Source organism: Lepidochelys olivacea (assembly GCF_965140295.1).
Source record: "Lepidochelys olivacea isolate rLepOli2 genome assembly, chromosome: 5".
Lineage (NCBI taxonomy): Eukaryota > Metazoa > Chordata > Testudines > Cheloniidae > Lepidochelys > Lepidochelys olivacea.
The window spans coordinates 68,530,461-68,547,286 of NC_140415.1; the positions used below are offsets into that span (position 1 = coordinate 68,530,461).

Here is a 16,826-nt window from a genome sequence, read left to right on the forward strand (position 1 = left end):
GCTTATAATAGTGGAAAAGTGGAAGCATTAGGATATACATAATGGTCCATGATGCACATCAATCCAAATTTCCCTTAGGCTTTCACACCAGGCCCGGGGCCTGATCCTGACCTTCCTCAGACAAAGGATAGCAGCTACAATATTTTTATTTCTAGTCACCATTAACATAAAGGGAACAGCTCGACAATTTCACTTCTGGCTTGCTAATCAGGGTAAAATATATTTTAATCACATGTTCTTCTTGCATTTGATTTTTGGTCATTTTTCTACTGCGCTTTTTCTTTGCCATGGGTGAAGTAAAAGTGCAGAGATAAAGAACCCTTCTTTAACTGTTTGGACTAGGAGGCCGGTTATTAGCTGATCTCTCTGTGGAACCTTTAGTTAAGGTACTGCAAGTTACAGTACATGAGAACAAAGACACTACTGGTTCTCAACAGTAGGAGTAACAGAGGGATGCTTATATCTACAGTATGCTATTGATTTCTTTGACCTTTCCTTTTACAGATACTGTACAGACAAAAACTGAAACACATTTCTCCCCCCAGAGATAAAAGTACTGTGGGCAAAACTTCAATGTTAAAATCAGAACGAGTAAAGACAAATACAAGTCACTGAGGGGGCATGTGTGTGCCACAAAAGAGAACTTAGAGCAGATAGAGTAAACTTTGAACACGAGAATTGAAAGGCAGGAAGAATGCTCTTAAGATTAGAGGGAGAGAAAGAGGGATTAGCTTTCCTTTAGTAAATTATAAAATGTATGAGTTTGTAGGAACTACTCTGGCTACCTTATCTTAAATACTATGTACAGTCTAGCCATTCCTAGCAAAACATGGAAGCATTCCATTTCTTTTCCCCAGTGTATGTATCTAGTTTGTTTCTTGTTCTTCCTTAGTTTTCTTGTCAGGATTGACAAGCATCCTTGTGTAACCAAGTGACACCTGCACTTCCTGAAGTAATCATCACAGGAAAATCCGGATATTTCGAAGTGCATTATTGACTGTACAAATCACCCGTTAGTCTGAATTCTTCTCAATTAACCAGGACTGACAGTGTTTTACCTGAAAAAAATCTGTCTCTGCCTTTTATATTTCTGCAATAGTGCTGTGTTTTGGCTCACTTAACAGGGCTATATTAAACCATTTGAATTGGATTTGAAGTAACATACTGGCATTCTTTCATCTAGGAGACACTTTGTATGTTTTTTGTAGGTCCCTAGTTAGTCTAGAATAGTATTTTAATCATAGTATTACTACAGTGTGGCCCGATTCACTCTTGAAGGCCAAAATCATGTCAAAAACAAAGCTACATGATGAGCTCTCTAGAACAGGAACAGTGTTCATTTTACATGGTTGTACAACACTTAGTATAACAGGAGCCTTATTCCCAATTGTGGCTCCTAAGTGCCACGTAATATACTGTTTATTAGGAACTATGTTTAAACCAAGTTTCCTAACAAAGGCAAAACATAATGAAAATGGGACTAAGAAAAAACAGGGGGAAATTTATATTACACAAAATCTGGAAAAACACACACCCAACCACCCTATTTGGTTGCCGTGTCTCTAAATGAAACAAAATAACATGTTTTGTGTAATGTACAGCAAACTGCACCAACACTTTGCTGTATCAGAATGATGTGAGGAGTGTCAGAATATTCTCAGTAATGCCCACACTGGTATTCTGGGAATAAAATTATTCTTGGGGAAAATAATGCAGAGACATCTCGTGTAAAGCAGGGTCTAGAAATGAAATCAAAGGCCATTCTCAGCAAACGCAGAGTGACTTCTGAGCCAAGACTATTAGCTGCGTCAGACATGGCTATTATGTTAAGACATATTGAACATGTGTCACTTATAATCATGCCCTGGTTGTAAGATCACACATCCATGGGCAAACGTCCAGAGCACCAGTTCTTTGGACTAAGCACTCGCATACACCGCTCCTCTTCCCACAAAACTGTCACTCCTTATTTGTAAAAGAGGTTACGGTAAGTTGCAATTAGTACTTGCTGCCCTGTCAATTAATTGTATGTAATAAAAAGCTTTCAGTGAGTTTCATGCTAACATGGTGTAATTAAAGCTGAGTTTTGAAATGCATAGTGTGTATATTAGAGGTTTCAGTATGTATCCCCCACCTCCCACGTGACTTAATTTCTCAGGTTAAGCTGCTGTACCTATCATGCGATCCCAGAACAGGTACCATGAAAGACAGTTTCAGAGCTGAGTACAAATCTTTGCCAATCCAGTCTCACATAATTTTAGAGGCACTGCAAGAATGGTTGGGGGAAAAGGGAAAGAAGCAACTCATCATTTCACTTCCCCTCCATCTCATGAGGAGGCACCACTGCTCAAACTCTCCCCACTTCCCATGAGGCTCCCACAGCTCTCACTCCTTTTTTTTTTAATAACATTTATTTTAAAGCTGCTAATAACCCCCCCTCTCTTTGTAAGTCAGGGGGCATCATGGTTAAAGGGGGGCCATGTGCGACTGCCCTGTTTGTATGTCCCTTGCACCTGCTCGGATCCTCTGTAAGCAGAATACTTGCTTTGGAACTTGTGACCATCTTAGCAAGGGCCATAAAGGCGGCTATTAAAAAGGTCCAGCATGGGGCAAAAGCAACAACATTGAAATCTGGTCTTTTGTATACTATACAGATTTCACAAGGGAGACCAGCATTCCTCGAAATGGGGGTCCTGACTCAAAAGAGGATTGTGGGGGGTCACGGTATTGCCATCCTTACTTCTGCGCTGCCTTCAGAGCTGGGTGGCCAGAGAGCAGTGGCTGCTGGCCAGGCACCCAGCTCTGAAGGCGACGTCCTACCAGCAGCAGTGCAGAAGGATGGTAATACCATACCATGCCACCCTTATTTCTGCGCTGCTGCCTTCAGAATTGGGTCATGACCCCTATAGATATAACACTGTGAAATTTCAGATTTAAATAGCTGCAAGAATTATATTTGTGATTTTTAAAATCCTATGACTCTGAAATTGACCAAAATGGACCGTAAATTTGGTAGGGCCCTAAATATAAAGCCGGTAAGAATACTCTAGCACTTGGAGGACACAATTCCTTACTCTCCCAAGTACTCTGAAAAGCTATTAACACATACATTAGGGGTGAAAAATCTCACAGCTGCCAGAGTTTAGTACACCAGCCAGGATGTTGGGGGGTACAGATCCAGGCAGTTTGTCATTGCACACATGGCTTTCCTCACATTCCATAGCCTTTCCCTATTATACTCCTTTCTGCCGTCCATTGCCCACAAATACGTAAGACGAAAGTCCCTGAAATAAAGGCATCATTCAGTGAACAAAAATGTAGCCTAAGAGAACCAATTAAAATGATGAAAATCTTTAATTTTTATTTAAGTATAATTGTACGGACACGTGTATATACAAATACAGATCTTATGGGTTGTTTTTTTTAACATTTTCTTTTAAGTTCATATAATGTAAGCATTTCAAAAACAGCACTCAATGAATAAGTGCAAAGAAACTGCAAAGCAGGGCAGTACAAGCACAGGACCACACTGAGCTGGACTTTCATACCCAGATGCACACACAATGAGTGGCTTCAATGGGGTGTCAAGAGTAAGCATGGAAAGCGGATTTTGCAGACTCATGGGTAACCTCCAACATGCCAGCATCTATTAAACTGTACAGACAATGGCAGCAAGCCTATTGTAGGGAGATTTGTCTCACATCCGAGAAGCTCAGGGGCGAATGCATGGGAAAAACTCAGTGATGCCAAACCAGAAACAGATCTGCCCATTCACTGTTCCAAATTAAAAGAACGAGGGAGAGGGGGAGTGGAGGGGGATGGGAGTAAAGTGAGGAGTTGTAAAGTAAAACTGGTGAGCACAAATCTGAGTGGATGGATGAAGGGGGAAAATTAAATTATTTTCTAATTTTCTGAAACTGAAAGAACAATTGCTCTCATGAGGCAACAGATAAAGTTCAGTTTCTAGGAAAAATCAACAGGTACAAATACAATCCCTTTCCTTCCACAAATATACAGGAAAGGAAATAATCCACGTTTGACTCTCCCAAGTCTGTTGCTTGTTGTTTTGGAATCAAGTCCATGCACATGTCACACATGATACTGGCAAGATCCCTTCTGGGGGAAAAAAACTATCCATGAAGGGAGGGGAAGGAAAAGACAGAAGGAAAACAGAAAACAACAAAGAATAAAGAAAACAAAGGAATAGAAGAATTTTTCGATCCCCAAAGCCTTTTAGAAACCAACATGTTAAAAAACCCCAAAACAAAACAAAACAAAACAAAAAAACCAACACAAAAAACCACACGCTGTAAATCAGACCTTTAAACACTGAGGACAAAACATTGATCATCAAAAGTCATGTTGTTCCAGGTCTTGACATTGTGAAGTCTTGAGATCAGGTGAACAGTTTTCACAGATGAGTCCTGTATGATGCAGTGTCATGGCCCCTTATAACTCAGTTCTCAGCCATGATTACACTTGATGCTTCAAAGCTCTGTCTTATAATCAATGCATGTTTTTAATATCCTGAAAGTCTATTGTTCTCACTTACAAAAGACATAAGAATCAAATTAATACTTTATTATCAAACACTATATACAACAGAGGTTGCTAAATACAGAATTTAAAGAACATACCTTTTTTTTTAAGTTTTACTTGTCTTTCCTTTGCCATTCAAGAAAGTACAGTACAAAACAATATTCTAAACTAACACGAAATGTTACCTTGTCTATTAAAGGATACATAGTATCCACTAAACAGACTGATCCTTATTTCCCTGCTTCACTTTGCAAAGCCCTTGGCAACCAGGAGTGCAGGTCACAGGGGTGAACTATCTGGGCTGAGAGATGTCTGCTGCAGAATTAGTTAGTCCCTCAGACTTCACAGGGTGGGTGCATGTGTGTGTTGGGGGGGGGGGGGGGAAGAGCTGCTTACACTTGCACCAACATCCTTCAAAGCTTCCAGAGTCTTGTAACTCTGCACAACAAAAACCAAAGATTCAATGGTTTGCAGCACTTGCTTACTTGATATGACTGGGATTGCCTGATGCCATCAAGTATCCAAGCTGATGTCTGGTAAGCTTGCAATTCACAGTTATATTGTTCTATGTAGTGTAGTAGTCTGTCCGTTAGCTGTGATAGTCTTGCTATTATTAATTTAGTTAGCGCTGATAATGTGGTAAAATAAAGGATTGAATTTCACTGTGGAAAACACTAGTGAAAAAAGAGTTTTCTGTTGATAAGTGTGGCTTTTGAGCATAGGCATAATTTGGAGATGGGGGGCCTTTCTCCGCCTCTGCCCCCTGCCCAACTGCAAGCCTGGGCAGGCATGGAATTTCCCCCCTGACATGCAATCCTATTGTCCTGACTGGAGTTGTCCCTCCCCAATACAGAAGTTAAACTACACCTACGGTTGTGAGAGTCCATTGTCATGGATAGAGAAATGATAGAACATAATGAAATTCACTTCTGAAATAAAATCAGCACTATTAATATAAGTATGACTAAGTGCAGCCAATGTGAATCGTTTTAAATATGCTTACCGAGCAATATTATCTTTTTGCTGTCTATTATAAGGTGTGTTTTCATCCTTAAGCCCACCTCCCCCAAAGTTCTGTAATTCTTAGTTGAAGGAAATATTAGCATGTGCACCAACTATACATGCTGGAGAAAGAGAAATGTATTGACTATTTCGTAATGAAATGGTGAGTTTCTTCAGTGTCTAGACTGTGGTTTTTGATTTTGTGTGTTCAATATTAGTAGAAATTTCCTTGATTCTATCTCAAGGGCAGCTTCTGCATCAATATCCATACTGTATAGTATCAGGCAACCCCACAATTAAGTTTAACATGTGTACAATTTCCTTTTCTCTTTTTTGGATCATGGACTGTTCAAAATTCTAGGAAGCAGCTCTTTTTAATTTAATTTAATTTATAATCATTTTCACAAAATGAAGCCCATTAACAACCCCTATTAATTTTTAACTAATACATAAAATCCCTTGTTTTGTTGGAATGTGTTCCATTTTTTTCCACATTCAACATAATCATAATCATCAGTTTTTGTTTGAAAGGCTTTGTTTTGATATTGGCCTGACATATTTCCCTGACTATATTTCAGATTTCAAAGATCATGGCAGCCTCACCAATAGAAACCCCAAGTCTTGCATTTCCTGGTGAATGATTTCTCAAGTCCTTTCCTGGCCATGCTCAGATTCCTTAAACAGGGTCACCCCCCAATTTCATCAAACAAAACAGTTCCCATATTCCTAATTGCATCAAGGGTTACCACTTTTCTCACGTTTAAATAGGACAAGCATATATACTCACTCTCAGCATAAAGTATATCTAAATAATGTATTTTCTATTCTAGTGGATTTTTAAAAAAATATTTTGTTAAAGTCTTTGGGAGCCCATCTGGTTTATCTCCTGCTGATAAACGTATTTCCTCTACTGTTCAAACTGTGTTGGAAAGGGAGAAGATATAAAATCAACATTTCAATTTGTATTCCTTACTTTCAAACACTTTTCCTTACCCCCCGCCACCCCCAAACAATGCCGACTGGCTGTCCTGGCTTCTTCTGGCTTTTTTTATTCCCATGATGGTGGAACTTGCAAGGGAGACAAAGAAGTGAGCTGTAGCTCACGAAAGCTTATGCTCAAATGAATTTGTTCGTCTCTAAGGTGCCACAAATACTCCTTTTCTTTTTTCAAGAACACACTGGATATCCTGTGTCCCAAAAAATGTTTCCTCTGGCCACTGAAGTCCTCTCCTTAGAGCATATTGTCACCCAGAGCTGCATACAAAGCTACCAGCTACTAAGTCAGCCCTGGGGAAGGTCACTTTATTCACAAAAAAATGCCTCTTTGCATTTCAAGAAAAAAAAATTGTAGCACCATGGTGATTTGTTTTGAAAGAAAATAATCTGGTGTGCACTACCCACTTAAATGAAAATAACAGAGGCACTCGTACCCCCAGTGAAGTTTCCTAAATCTGACCTTGCTTGCTGTGTGCTAACATTCCTAAATATTAATTTTTTTTTTCTAAAGAGAGCTTCTATTATGGAGCACAGGTTTTTACTGTCAGTGATGTTTCAAGACAGTCTTATAAGAAACTGTGTCTCTTCCTTTTAAAAGCCTGTTCATTTAGAAACTCCTAGAGGAAATAGTGTTATATCTGTTCTTAATATTTCCCCTCCAGTCCTGACATGGTGACATGATGCCTTGCAGGATCATCTTACAGTACTGAATGAGAAGGCATAAATATTGTATTGGAGAGTAATACCCTGGTGGGCTTCCACTCAGGTTCCTTATCCTTCACTGACTGCATCTGCCACTATTCTTCCGTATCCACATACAGATGATACAGTGAGCTAGCAGAAGTGACTTCTTAAAGGAGAATGAAGAGGAAAATAAGAATCACTAGTATCACTGTTATAATTTGGCATTTTCATTTTGAGTCCTTTGATTTTTGGAGGGGTCAAGGAAAGTCATGGGGAAGGTTGGGAACTGAAACTAGTTATTCCCCTCAAATTCTTGCTCATAGTTCAGGCTGAAAAGAAAACAAACAAACAAACAAACAAACAACCCCTCCAGCCCTCCCCCCAAAATTTGACATCTGCAAAACCAATATAAAGTCCCTTTCCTGGGAGGAGCAGTTAGGTGGATCTTTGATGTTCCAAGACCCTGATGTTTTCTGTGAGAAGGTTACTGGAATATACTGTGCTATAATGTCAAAAGCATCGCCAGGAGGAACAATAGGGTTGCCAAAAGCCGGCTGGATATCCTCGGTGTCTGTGCTGCATTCTCACCGCGGGATGGCTCGGCTGACTCATGTACGGTATCATCTGTTCAAACAGAAAGCACACATTCCGATGAGGTTTTGCATCCTTAATAAGGTCTCTTTCAGCAGTCTGCAAGTAGATTTCAGTATCCTCTGTGAAGTAGGGCAGTGAACCTTGTGCTAGCAAATTGACTTCCACAAGCGTGTAATAACTCATTATGTAACAAACTTGGGGTCAAATCTTGTGTTCCTTACTCATTCCTTTTTCTGGCAAGACTCCTACTCAAGGCAATGGGAGCAAAAATTGAGGTTCTTGGTGGTTTTGCTAGGGTAAGGAATGCAGTGTTCCCCTAAAATAAAACAGTATGGTGCACACTTACAGAAGGTCTGACTAGATCGGGGTGGGCAAACTATGGCCCATAGGCTGGATCTGGCATGCAGTTCCCAGAAGCAGCGGAGGGGCCCCCCTCTGGCTCCTCCATGTAGGGAAAGCCAGGGAGCTCTGCTCCGCATCTGCCACGGCAGGTCCCATTGGCTGGGAACTGCAGCCAATGGGAGCTGCAGGGGTGGTGCCAGAGGATGGGGCAGCATGCAGAGCTGCCTGGCCGCACCTCCATGTAGGAGCTGGAGAAGGGACATGCTGCTGATTCCGGGAGCTGCTTGAGGTAAGCACTGCCTGGAGCCTGCATCCCTGAACCTCTCCCCACACCCCAACCCCCTGCCCCAGCCCTGATCCCCCTCCTGCCCTCCAAACCCCTCAATCCCAGCCCAAAGCACCCTCCAGCACCCCAAACCCCTCATCCCCAGCCCCATCATAGAGCCTGCACCCCCATCCAGAGCCTGCACCCCTTCCTGCACCCCAACCCCCTGCTGCAGCCCTGATTTCCCTCCCGCCCTCCGAACCCCTCGGTCCCAGCCTAGAGCCCCCTCCCACACCCTGAACTCCTCATTTTTGGCCCCACCCCAGAGCCCGCACCCCAAACCAGAGCTCCACCCCCTCCAACTCCCCAACCCCCATTCTTTGAGCCTTCATGGCCTGCCATACAATTTCTATTCCCAGATGTGGCCCTCGGACCTAAAAGTTTGCCCACCCCTGGACTAGATGATCACAATGGTTTCCCCTGGTCTTAGAATCTGTGAAAACTTGGGTATCTAACTTTAGCCACCTAAATTCATATTTAGACAGCTAAATAAGAGTGCCTGATTTTCAAAGATGCTTCAATGGGAGTTGCAGGTGCTTAGCACATTTGAAGATCAGATCCCTTACTTAGCTACCTAAGTATAGATTTAGGAGTCTACCTTTAGGCTCCTAAGTTTGGAATGTTGGCCTATGAGTCCACTCCATGTGCAAAACTTCCAGTACAGTTAACTGGAGTTTGGGGTGCACAAGGAATGTATTTTTTCCCCCAGAAGTATGAATGAAAGAAGAAATGCTAACAGGTTACAATCAGTGATCTGAAAGAGAAAACATGCAAACCTTGATAACTCTTAGTAAATAGTTATTTGCTATCTATTGTATCTAGCAGATTACTCATATACTCTGCTAAATCTAAAACTAATGTAAATCCGCCAGCATCACTGGAAAAAATAGTTGCAAAGTACATGTATGTTAGTAGTAGAACATGATGGGCAGAACATTTTTTCTCTCTTTATAAGCTTTTAAATTTCTGACACAATTTCGTATTAACACAATAAGACATTTTAAAGAAACTGTACACAGATCACATTAAACTATCTTTGATATACCTGTAGTTGTGGATGATTTTACCATTTCCATTACTATGTATCTCAGAGTTTAAGTTATCGAACTTAGATATTTTAATTTTCATCTCTCCTAAGGTGGGGATAAAAGCATCAGTCTTGGATGTGAATTTTCTTCCAAATAAATGGATTAAATCAGACATCTTTTTAAAACAACGAAGTGGTCTAAAAAAATGTACTGTTAACTTGAGACGTTTCTTCTGATCCACCCTAACTAAAAAGAACAGGAGGACTGGTGGCACCTTAGAGATTAGCAAATTTACTTGAGCATAAGCTTTCGTGAGCTACAGCTCACTTCATCGGATGCTTATGCTCAAATAAATTTGTTAGTCTCTAAGGTGCCACAAGTACTCCTGTTCTTTTTGTGAATACAGACTAACACGGCTGCTACTCTGAAACCTAGCTAAAAAAATTTCACAGAAAACTTCACAGCCACTTACAACTTAGTGTAATAAACAACTACTGCATTTCATGCAAGATGTGTCCACATTTCCATGGTAAGTCAATTAATTCCTACGTATACAAATTACATTGCCAGGATTGTATACAATGTGAGCTGCACAACTCTCCTTAATGATGGGGGAAGTAGTGCTAAAAATGCCACACTGTTTTGAAAATGTACCCCTTAATGTTAGTTTAAAAGCAGTTTTTAAGAAACCCCTATATTTGCACTGTAATGGCACCCAACATGCAAGTGCACAGAATGTTAAAAGATAAAGGAAGTACGATTTTGGGTCCATGGGCTCTTCATACCCAATCTGAAATCACTGGAATCTGTATAGTAACTTTGACTAGCAATCTATCAAAGGTTTGACTCCAGGACAAATTGCCAATGGAACAGTCTCAAGTTTATCATGACATGTTTTCAGTGTTGTTTCAAGGTATAACTATGAAGAGCATGCATGCAGAGTAACTGAAATTCAAATATAAATATTTTATTATATTATTTATGTTACATGATAATGGGACAAACACAGTCCTTCATTCAAATGAAAGTCCCGCTGAAGTCAGAGTAATGACTTCAGGACTCAACTGAACAACCTACAGTTTATACATGGGAAAAGCTCCCACTGACTTAAATGGGTTCTGAATCAGGCCCACAGTATCTTTCTATCCAGCATCTTTCATTTCAAAACACCTTACAAATTACACTATGTAACTGCAACAGATAATTAAAGAACTTCACTAGTTCCAGTGATAACAGAACTGGGTCAGAAGGGCATATGGCCCAAACGCAATGCACAATTTTTACTTATGATTTACACACTTATGTGTTTCACGCTGTTACTTTATGAATGGAAGATTTCTTAAAAGAGCCTTTCATTGAGAAAATACTCTGAAAAGTTTCTGTGTAAGAATAGCATCTTCCTAATCATCAGATCTGCTCTCAGTGTCTATTCAGAGTCCCTATCTGCTCAATTCAGAGGAAAAGTTTACTTATTACTGTCAAACCAAAACTCCTGGGGGAATGAAACTGATTCTCTTCTATCTCATGTATCATCAATGAAATTGCAAACTAAGTTCCGTTTCCTGGGCCGCCTATAATTCCCTGTACAACCCTCACTGTCATGAAATTCTGGCCTCAATCACACACAGGCCTGCCTTGGTGTAAATAAAGGCAGAATTTGTGAGTGGTGATTATACAAATGGCAGCTTGAGTTACAGATCCCATGGTGAATGCAGCACTGGCAATTTGGTTAAAACAAAACCCAAATCCTTTTTACCTGTAAATGAACAAATCTGGTTTGGAAATCACGGAGACCTAATAGATGAAGGACCCTATGATGCCATTTTTATAAAGCCACTTTTCCACGTAGAACTTCTTTTTTCATGTAAGATGAAGGGGTACTTTTTCAAAGCAGCATCTGGGCTTTTTGGCAAGATGATCCCAAGGTCTCTTTGCACTTGTACAGTAGAGCACACTTTTTATCCGTGGCTCCCATATTGCTTTATAAATATTATTATTAATTGCATTTGTGCAGTTAAAACCGTGCACAATCTTAAATACTTAGGGGAAAGAGGTTGGATTATTTTAGCAAAAAGGAAAGTTAAACTAGGAGACTAGGACCTCACTAGTAAAAACTAGAATGTCACTACCATCGTAGAAGGTAGGAAATGAAAATAGACCACACTTTAGTACAACCGTCTCAAATATGAATTTTCTAGATACCATCACTTTAAATTATACCCTGGGGGTCTAATTCTGGCCTGAAATACACAATCTCAATTTCATTTGAGGGAAGAATTTATTTTAACTTTGCCTTTTTGAATTTGATACGTTTTATGGCTTCTGAAGTTTTTATGTGGTTTTATGGCTACAAACCCAAATTCTGAAATTAAGAAGTGACTTTTCACTTGTCGGTTTCCCGCCATTTCCCGATTATGAACAAACACTGTTTGAAACCAGGAAGGTCATCACATAAGTGCCCAATTTTTACAAGAATGATTTCTAGATAGAATGATTGGCAATTGTACAATGTGCCCCTGACCTGCCCCAACCCTCGTGTCCTTTATTGACAGAACATGGTGGCAGACAACGTGAGAAGATGCAAAACAGACAAATGCATTCCAAGGACAGGTAAATTAGTACACAGTGCAGACAGCATGCCACAAGATCCACTGTCTTACATCCTAACAATAAAGAAGCGCATCAGCAAACTGTCAGCTCCAGCAATGGTTAATTGTCAACTGGGGATTAGCTCAAATAATGTTGTGAATATGCCATGCTCGGGAGGGGGGGTGGGGGGAAGAGTTTTTTGGTAACTGATGTGTTCTAAATATAAACTTCTTATTAAGCCCAACTTTCATCCTCATGGCACCACTCCACTTCATCTCTGTCTGCAGGATGCCCACCATGTGGTTTAGTCTCCCCATTGCCTGATGTCTTAATGATTTGCTTCTGTTACTGTGTTAAGTAGGCGCTACAGAGTCAATGGGAGCTGCAGGTGCTCAGCACTTTAGAAAATTTGACCCTCTATCTTTACTGAAAGCACTTCTTTGTTATTGGTCTCACCCAGACTAAAGTCTTTGCTGCAAACCATTAACAAAGGGTGTATGTATTAATTAGCCAGTATTCACTACATTTCATATCAGGAGAAAACACATAGGGCTTCTCGATTCTTAGGTTAATGAACAATTAGGGAGATATTGCCCTTATGGCCTCGTCTAGGAGTATGCTAAAATAATAAAACTACTACATTTATTGTGACAAAAATACATTGCTTGGAGTCAGCATGCATTTAGATGCTCATTTGTTTTGAGAATCTAGTCGGTTTCCAAAATCAATACATTTTAGAGAGCCCGGAATATCCTCTTGAGTAAAAAATAATGAAAGACAGTGTATGTCCACAGGCATATCATATAGACTAGTAAATTTCTTAAAGTCTTATTTATTTTGCTGCCTAATAACCTAGTTCAGCTGAAAGTATCAGCAAACATATTCCATTACAAAACAGAGCAAGGAAAAAATAATTTGTTGCTTCATATCAAAGGGAAGTTCCTTTTTCAAGTAACCTAAAAAAAGAGAGGTTCTTCTAGTGTGCTCTCTGAATTTGCATTAAAAATTGTGTCTGTGTAATTTTTTGGTATAGTGTGTTTAATTACCCATTTTCAATTAGCAGTGCATTACTATGTGTGCATGTTTCTATACAATATACATCTAGGCCCTGATTCTCCAGAGCCTTACACACATGCTTAATTTTAATCATGTGTAGACCCATTGAAGTCAGTGGGGTTAATCATTTTCTTAAAGGTAAGCATGTGTCTAAATCTGTGCATGGTCTGAACCACATATAACCCCCCACACACACACACACACTTTCATGGCTGACATTAATTTGACTTATTGCTGACTGTGCACGTGGGTGGCAGGGGCGGGGAGGAAGGGAAGGGGAAAGGAAATATTTGGTGATATAAGCATTCTCTCTGTTTTTAAGGCTACAACACTTGGATACAAAGAGAGGCCACAAGATTTTAGAATATATTTGCTCTCGTATTTGGACCAGAAGATGACATGATTACAATTCTCTTGTAAAAACTAGTTGGGAAAATTTATACCACCACTTTGCCTAACTAAGTGTACAAATGAATTATTTAGGAAAACATTAACTTTTATCAGTTACATGCCTTTGTCATGCATTAGTATTAAATAAGCAGTACCCAATTCCTTTTAAATGTGCATACAAACCACATGAAACCAGAGTATTTACAGTTCAGACATTTGCTATCTTTCTAAAACTCTGGACCCATTTAGAAGATAGAGTGGTTTGTCAACATGCTTGGGGTGTGAGATGGAACAGAAAGTGGCTTCTGGACATGTCACTGGAGATTTTAAATTTGGGCACTGCATTTTATTAAACCATATGCCACAAAAAAGCAACATTTTGTCTCCCATGCATTACATAAGGATACTGGAAGAATGAGGTATACCATAAGCAATATTAGCACTGCTAGAAATGAGCCAAAGCAGAGCAATTATACCATGCAAAGCATGCAGAGAGAAAGAGAAGGAAAAAAGTACTGAAGCACCAGAGGGATAGACGCATTTGTTAAAAGAGATTCTCTAAGCATACTAACCTGCTGGTTCTAATGAATTTTCTACTTTGTCGTTAACATCGAAAACACGATCATGAACACCTATAGTTTTCATACAGCTGTCTATAACAAAAATAGAGATAACAGCCAAATATGTTAGTGAGACACCCTTAAACTCCCCACTTTCCTTTTTTTTTTCTATCTTTTCTCTCTATTTTTTTTATATATATCTATATCTATATATATATTTATATTTTAAAGTCTCTGGCACTTGTCCAAATGCCAGTATAGTCGTCCATTTGTACAACAATTTAAGAAACAACAAGTTAGCAACTGCTAGGTAATAAAACAAAAAGCTTTATGAAGGATGATAAGAAAATATGGGGAAAACTGAAACACAAATGTTGCTATACAGAACAAATACCACACAAGATTTAACAGTAAAAAAAAAAACAAAAAGGTTTATTGCTGTTTACCAGACCACACAATAAAGCATGCGCTATTAAGCCACCCTCTAAAGCTTGATCTAAAGAACTTACTTGCTGGCCGCACAAAGACTTTAAGCTTTAGACAGGACCTCCTTCCATTATCTGGGATTGCAGAAGCTGTAAAAGAAGAGAAAGAGAGAAAAATACAATTATTCTTTATCTTAAAGGCAAATATTCCAGATCTTCTGAAGGGAATATACATATTCCAGGCTTTGCCATACAAAGAAAGGAACAAAAAAGTCAAGTACCCGGGTTCCCTGGCTACGCAAGTGCATGAAGAGAATTGCAGGCCAGACTACATTAAACAAACACCTGTCAGGAATGGTCTAGTTATTATTTAGTCCTGCCTTGAGTGCAGGGGACCAGACTAGATGACTTACTGAGGTCCCTTCCAGTCCTACACTTCTATGAGTCTATGTCCCTATTTAAAAAATGGGAGAAACAAAGCACAGGATATTCTTGAAAGTTTCAATCTCCCCTCTCTCCCTTCCCAACCCTTGTTCTCAACAGCCTATTTAACATTAATTTGTATTCCAGGTGCTTATCTTGGAAAATGACACATTACAGTATTTTCCCCACACTTACAATGAAATGGATTCTCCTGAGTTCACCAAAGGAAAAGCTAGTCTTGATATTGGTCGGTTTTAGAATTAGTGCCACAAAATGGTGACCAAACGATCACAAAATGAAATGGTAGGGGATGACTTTAAAAGAATAATCAGAAGAAAATTAACATAACCTGACTTTACTAAGGTAACATAGTGCTTATGTTCCTAAAACTTGTTTGCCAGTGATACAGAGGATCTACTCAAAACTTCACCCCGCATCCTATACAACTAAACTAAAATAGCCACCTCCTACTTGCCATTCAAATTATGTCTTTATAGAGGTAATACCTGAAGAGAAAAATATGAAATTAATAACAGGGCCATAATACTAAATTTCATACTGTGCAAAAGATAATTTGGGGAAGACAGTGGTTAGTATCTACTTGTTTCCCCATGACAAATGCAGCTCTACACAGTTCTGTCAGTTAAGGGACTAGCCTGTCCTTAAAATGCATGGTGACTACTGTAAATTAAACATCCACAAGAGGAGAATATAGATCTCTCGAGGTAAATTTTCTATTAGTTTCAAATTATCTTTGGCACCTGCATAAATGTTTGCAACTACAAAATTGTAAGCACACCTGTATCTGTGCATGTAAACTGAGAGTCAAGTCACCTGCATTCAGTCCTCACGCAGACAGCACATTCTTTATGTGCAAACACTTTGGGGCACTTTTTTGTGGCCACAAATATCAGAGGTTGTAGCTGAAAGCACAGCCCATAGTGTTGCAAATAATTTTTATTTCAATACACAGAATCCACAGTGATTTAAAGAGCTATGTATTGGCTAATAGCAAGTGGTTCTGTGTTCCAGAAAATGACAACAATTGGGAGCTGTCTTGGTTTACAAGAAGATTTTTTGGGAAAAAAAGTGATTCTGTCTCTTGCTCCTGTCTCATCTGTTTTTATTAACTGTGTCCTCCTGTGTGTAACAGATAACTAAAATGATTTACCCACGCAGACACAAACTCACACACTCTCTGTAAGGTAACAGTGTACTTGAAGCACTCTGAACTAACTTAAAACAAATTCTCCTCACTCCTAGATTCCTTGCTTCCTGGGCTGGCATCAGTGCGAAGAAACAGCAAATTCACCATGCAAACAAGAGAAAGAAATTAAGCAGAACTGGTGCTCTGATTCTGTGCCTGTTGGCAAGTGCAGGAGAGATTGTCTCCTCTTAATCACAAGACAAAAATATAGAGAAATGATGCTTTCCCTCTCTTGTGCACAATGACAAGTGGTTAAGAAGTGCTAACAGCTGGCTCTGCTGTAGGCTCTCACTAAATCAAACTCAGAAAAACTCCCCCTGCTGACATTTACAGTAACTGGTGTGTTATTTTTAGGGCACAATATTTGCACTCTGTGGTTACATCCAGGAAATTATGTCCTTCCTATGGCCCCATGACTGTATACATGCAAGTACTGAATATTTTGCTTAGACTACACACATAGTCATGGATTATTCATAGAAAAAAAGCTATATCTATTCCTGCATTACTAATATAGATGTGGTGATACCATTGTACATATAACCATTTCCACTGCTAGCCTAAGCAAAGACCAACACATACTTGATTCACCACTTACAGTTCTATCTTGTGTAGAAAATGATTTTAGAAATGATTCAGCAAGGTACATATACTTATTCAAAGGCA

At 39.5% G+C, this 16,826-nt stretch overlaps 1 protein-coding gene across 2 annotated transcripts in view; it reads right to left on the reverse strand.

Annotated features, from left to right (window-relative positions):
- Nucleotides 1-3,335: 3,335 nt before the first annotated feature.
- Nucleotides 3,336-16,826, reverse strand: part of EFNA5 (ephrin A5) — a 272,486-nt gene continuing 258,995 nt past the window's right edge. Inside the window, exons 3-5 of one of the 2 annotated variants that reach the window (XM_084627981.1) lie at nt 14,615-14,680; nt 14,118-14,198; nt 3,336-7,845 (exon numbers count right to left, since the gene is read on the reverse strand). In XM_084627981.1, coding sequence (XP_084484107.1) covers nt 7,724-7,845; nt 14,118-14,198; nt 14,615-14,680 — 269 coding nt within the window. In that variant the 3' untranslated portion in view covers nt 3,336-7,723. The remainder of the gene's footprint in view (nt 7,846-14,117; nt 14,199-14,614; nt 14,681-16,826) is intronic. The other variant, XM_084627982.1, reaches the window with a different exon arrangement.